The sequence below is a fragment of the Arachis duranensis genome, chromosome 1 (genome assembly GCF_000817695.3).
Source record: "Arachis duranensis cultivar V14167 chromosome 1, aradu.V14167.gnm2.J7QH, whole genome shotgun sequence".
In the NCBI taxonomy this organism is placed as follows: domain Eukaryota; kingdom Viridiplantae; phylum Streptophyta; class Magnoliopsida; order Fabales; family Fabaceae; genus Arachis; species Arachis duranensis.
The window spans coordinates 3467530-3473537 of NC_029772.3; the positions used below are offsets into that span (position 1 = coordinate 3467530).

The window sequence follows — 6008 nt, forward strand, 5'->3', positions numbered from 1 at the left end:
AATATATTGATAAAGAATATATTTTAAAGTAAAAAAGAAATATGTGTATACTTTTTACTAACGAAATGATCAATTCTTCATATCATAAAATTCACCGATAATAGAATTTGTGTAAAATTTTCTAGTAATTTTCTTTTCAATATAATTAAAAGAAAATTATCAAGAAATTCATCTTTTATTTTGTTTCTAAGTTATTTTTCACAATATTCATAATTGAAAAAGATTTCTTAATTGTAGTAGTTGAAACAGAGCATGTTAATTACAAACATGTGCATGGGTGCTCTTTGGCCGTTTTATACTTATAGCTATGCCACATCATCATGTTTTAACTTTTGCCTCTATATTCTGTTATTTTTTTGAACTTTACTTGTGAAACAGTTGAAAAAATAGCAAAATGAAATGTTATCTGCGGTTGTTATTCCACTTATTGTACATTCATTCACCATGAAAACCATATGTTAAAGATACTACAGTATTAACTTTGAAATGAGAATTCTGTAATATTCTTTTTCGATATGGTGTTAATGTCTCTAATATTCATGGTTAGGGATATGATAGTGCGAACAACATAAGAAAAAAATAGAATAAGTTACAAACATTATTTTTAAAAGATTGTTGTTATGCTTATTATATCTTATGTCTTTTTCTCAAAATTAATTTTCATTGTCGATATCATTTATTTCTCTAGTAAGCGACATATGAAATTGTTCATTTATGTAGAGATTAATGAATTTAAAACAAGTATAGGGACAAATCATAATTGAGTATTATTTCAGGGTGAATTTTTTTTTTGTCACAATTATAAGAAATTACAAGAGTTGCATAAAAGATTCAACGGTAAAGTATACTTTTTGTCCCTAAAATTTGACAAAAATTTTAAAAATACCCCTAAGTTTTATTTTGTTTCAATTTTGTCTTATAAGTTTTCGATTTGCATCAAATATACTAACAAATTAAGTATAATTTTTATGCATTATTGCTAGATTGGTCTTAAGTTTTTTTAAAATTTAGTCTTCGATGTTATATTCAATACAAATAAAAAACTTTTAGAACAAAATTAAAATAAAATAAAAATTAGGGATATTTTTAAAATTTTTGCCAAACTTTAGAGACAAAAAATATATTTTATCCAAAGTTTCAATAATCAAGTAATGAATTTACTAATAAGTTTGAGTTTTGCGATAATTTATGGATGCTTACAAAAATTTTACATTGCTAAAATTTCTATTGTTCACAATTACTATCTCAAAAATTTTACTAAATAAGAAAAGATTAATTTATTTTTTTAACATGGATATTTTATTCTTAATGTTCATCAATATTAAAAAACATTCATGAATCCACGTAGATTTTTAGCAAAATCAACAAAGTAAAAATTATATTACTTAATCAATAGGTTGGTTCATCTGATATTAATTATATTAATTTTTATAATTATTATATAACGATCATTTTCAACAATAAAAATATAAAGACAAGATTAAAAAATAAGATAAAAAAAAATTTCTCACAGATAATTTAATAATTTATGTTAAAAATAAAACACTGAAAATTTAGTCTTAATTTAATTATTAAAAGAAAAAAAAAGGTAAAGCACCAGCAGCTATATACAATAAAATTATATATGTAGACAAAACCAGCGACGGTATTTTGAAGTTGAGAGAAATGCCAAAATAATAATAACATTGATTGTATCCCCAACTGTTGTTTGTTTCAATATATATAGTTAAATCCTTTCCAAATGTTATAATGCAATAACAATGCGATCTTGTCTTATACTTCTAAAAGCATGGGATGAAGACACTAACAACATTGTTGATGATGCATTACAAAACAAACACTATACTGCATCGATATTCAAGTAAATAAAACAGTAACAATAAGAAAATACAAATTAATATAGACATAATTTTGATCCTTGTCTTTGAGTTGATCGAATCTTATTAGAAAGTGTCAAGAATGATAAGAAAAGAATCATAAAATTGGTTGTTTCAACAGGGGATTTTTCATCTTTTTTCTCTTCTTGGATCATTGTATTTGAAGTTTTAATATTTCAACAATTATTAGAAACCACTTCTATTCAAACAATTATTTAGGTTTCGTGACACGACCTAGGTAAAATCACATATAGAATTATTTGACGACTTGAATTTTAGATTTGGTTCTAGTTGTAAAGGGGGTGGTTGTAGAAAGCCATTTTAATTTAGAGTTTAAAGTTTAGAATTATATAATGTTATTTAATTCAATTAAAATATAAAAAATGTTATTTAATTTGTACACTAAAATTAGCTATTAAAATCAGTTAATAATGTATTTTTGTATAAATATATGTATGGTTTAATTTATTTATTTATTTATTTATTACCAAAGATAGGGAGACTCGAATTTGCAACTACTTAGATGAGTATAGAAAAACGATGCTATTTGAGTTATAATTTATTGGCGTAATTTAATTTTATTTTTAATGTATATTTATATTCCAATATGTATTTTATATTAGTGGTCGACTTTAGTAACTAATTTTAATATATATATAGTATAACTCTTAAAATATTATTACTTTGTAGTTGTCAAAGAAAGTCTCCGAATGACAAATAATATCTTAAAAGATGGAATTATATATCTCATTATTCATATATCCATGAAAATGGAATCACACATCTCATATTCATGCACTATATATAATTTTCTTTAATTTATTTATTATTTTATAGATCGATCGAACGTACATTCCAAATATGGTTAGAACTTAAAAGTGAGATGGTGAGAACCTAATACTTCTATAATAATTTTTTTTAAAGATTTTATTTATCCAACAAGCATGTTAAAAATATTTTATTAAAAGCAATATATAGAGATTTAATTGACGAGAATAATTTTTGGAAATTTTAAAATTAATAGAAATTTATTGGAAAAGTAGTATTTGGTTTGGAAATCGTTGGGGCTCTAATTTGGGTGTTTATTTAATTTTGAGATAAATATTAAATTAGTACTCGAAAAATTTTAATGCTGACAAAATAGTATTTAACTTTTGTTATTGACAAAAAATAGTCTCTATATGATTTTAGAATTTGATAAGCATGCCACTGAATTCGTCAGAACACATTTCCAACGAGAGGGATGCTGAGATAGCCACCTAAAAGTTCAAGTAGAAATTTTTATTAATTATCCAGTCCAACTTGAAAAATCTAAAATCTCTCTTCTAAACCCTAATCCCCTTTCTTTCCCCTTCTAAATCCTAATCCCCCCATCTCCAACGCACTTTCCCCAAAATGGCAGTAGAGCTCAACCTTCTCAGTCTTACAGAGCCACTATCATTGACATCGCACGGTTGCTATCTCGTCGTCGGGTATTCTACGTCCGTCAGCTCCTTTATCGTCTGTCTCCTCTGTCAGCGTCGCATCGTCCATGCACCTTTACCGTTGTTGCCTTGCCTAAATCCACTCTCCATTGTCTCTGCATCTTTATTGTTGTCTCCTTAATATCACTTTGTCGGTCTGTGCTTCACGGTGGCTCACTTCCCTCTTTGTGGTCAAGCATAAGAACAGACATACATAGCAGTAACGTCTCACCCATTGGCTTCGTTTCCGTCATCTCTTCTCGCTGCTATAGTTATCGCTCGTATCTTTTTGCTTCTCCTCACTAATCGCTGTCCTACCTTTTCTGTCTGTGTTCCGAAATATCATTATAAGATAAATTAGTTTCTCTTTAAAACGATAAAAAGATAAATCTTTTTTATTAAAATAATTTTTGAAGACAGCAAGAGAATAAAATTTATTAAAAATAAATTATTTAATTTAAAATGATCTTAACACCAATTTGGATGTTGAACCAATAATATTAAACCACTCAAAGGCTAATTTTCTTAGCTTGAGTTCTTATTCTCGATTTGATACCAACTTAATTATAAAAATTAATAAAAATGATAAATTAATTAGATCTAACAAATTAGTAGTATTTTAGTTAGTCACCAAAAAAAAGTATTTTAGTTTGTAATATCAGCATTAATACTCTTTGCCGGTATTTAAAGAACAAATTAAAGTGGACACTAAAATAGAGATCTTCTAAATTTTATTAAGACCAAACCAAAAAGAAAAAAAACAAAAAAAAGTATTTTATAATAAAAAATATTTGAGATAATTAATTCGTAATATTTTAAAAAATTTACAAGATAATTTTGAGTAAATATCTAATTTAGCCTAAAATTAAATACTTTATTTTATAACAAATTTTTATTATTCTTAACATTTTTTAAAATTACTTTCATGAGACATATTAATCTCTATGATAATTAAATTTTAAAAAAATATAATTAAAACAAGTCTTTCTTCAAAATGAGAGAAAGACTAATATTGAAAAAAACATCAAAAAATTCAAAGAATAAATATTTTTGAAACAAATTATTCGATCTAAATTCTTTTAAAATTAATTAATTTTTAAATATTTATCTTATTATTTTATTAAAAATTAATTTATAAATATTAGATGATTAGCATGTTCTAAAAATATTTTTTTTTATATTAAAATTAATACTAAAATCAATCACTAATATATTTATACATAAATAAATATATTATTTAATTATTTTTAATATATATTTATATTTTAATATATTTTACACTAATTACTAATTTTAGTGGACACCTAATTTTTTTTATATATGGTGAAAATTTAGATGCATTCGACTTCACGTAAAGTTGATAGTTGAGAACCATTAAAAAAAAATTTAATCAAATCAGTCAAATTATCTAACTATTTTCAATTATTAAGTTCACTTAACTATTTTCAATTATTAAGTTCACTTAAAATCGACTGCACGAATTTCCACCCTTATATATACATAGATTTGGAATTGCCGCGTTCAGCAAACCTCAAACTTTTCACTCCTTATTTACTCCTTTGTTTCATATCCATCCATGGAAGTTCAGATTTATCACTTGGTAGCCCTTTTCTCTTTGTTCCTCTCCATCATTGCCGCACTCAAACAAAACAATGCCAAGAAAACCCACAAAATTCCAAATATACCCCCATCACCATGGAAGCTACCTATCATAGGAAACATGCTCAACCTTGTTGGTTCTGCACCACATAGAAAACTAAGAGACTTAGCACAAAAATATGGACCTTTAATGCATCTTCAACTTGGTGAAATCTTTTTCATTGTTGTTTCTTCACCAGCGTATGCTAGAGAGATACTGAAAACTCATGATGCGAATTTCGCATCACGGCCGTACTCTCTAGCATCAGATGTGGTGTTCTATGGTTCCACGAACATAGCATTTTCGCCATATGGCGAATACTGGAGACTGATACGTAAGATATGTACTACGGAAATTTTAAGCGCGAAACGCGTTCAATCACAGTTGCCAACTGAAAGAGGTCAACAACCTCATCAAAGGGATTACTTCCAAGGAAGGATCCGTTATCAATCTTAGTCAAAAAATTATATCATTGATGTTTTCTATTACTTCGATGGCCGCATTTGGCAAGAAGTACAATGAACCAGAAGAGTTCATTAAAGTTGTTAGAGAGGTTTTGAAGCTGGCTGGAGGTTTTTACATTGGATACTTGTTTCCATCGGCTAAATGGATTCAGAACCTCACTGGGATGAGGCCAAAGCTTGAGGATTTGCATTGGAGAGTTGATAGGATACTACAGATCATCATCGATGATCATAGACAATCAAGAACTGATAAAGAAGTGGAGGATCTTGTTGATGTTCTGTTGAAATTTGAGGGGAATAGTAGTGATGTGGATCTTCCCTTAACAAACAACAATATCAAGGCTATAATCTTTGTAAGTATATTCACTTTCTTGCATATAGAGAATATCTTTAGTTTATTCCTTTTTTTTTAAACCTAGAGTTTGTTTTAGATGTTGTTATCCAAATAACTAAAAACAAAGTAGATATTTTTGTCCTAAAATAAAAGGTTTAGGCCTTTAGCTAGGGGATATATTAAATTTACTAATAAAAAATATTATAGAAAAAATATGTAAAGTTTAATATT

At 26.6% G+C, this 6008-nt stretch overlaps 1 protein-coding gene across 1 annotated transcript in view; it reads left to right on the forward strand.

The window, feature by feature from the left end:
- Positions 1 to 4916: 4916 nt before the first annotated feature.
- LOC107472950 (cytochrome P450 71D11-like) overlaps positions 4917 to 6008 on the forward strand; it is a 2635-nt gene continuing 1543 nt past the window's right edge. Inside the window, 2 exon segments of the mRNA XM_016092479.3 lie at positions 4917 to 5371; positions 5373 to 5796. Coding sequence (XP_015947965.1) covers positions 4917 to 5371; positions 5373 to 5796 — 879 coding nt within the window.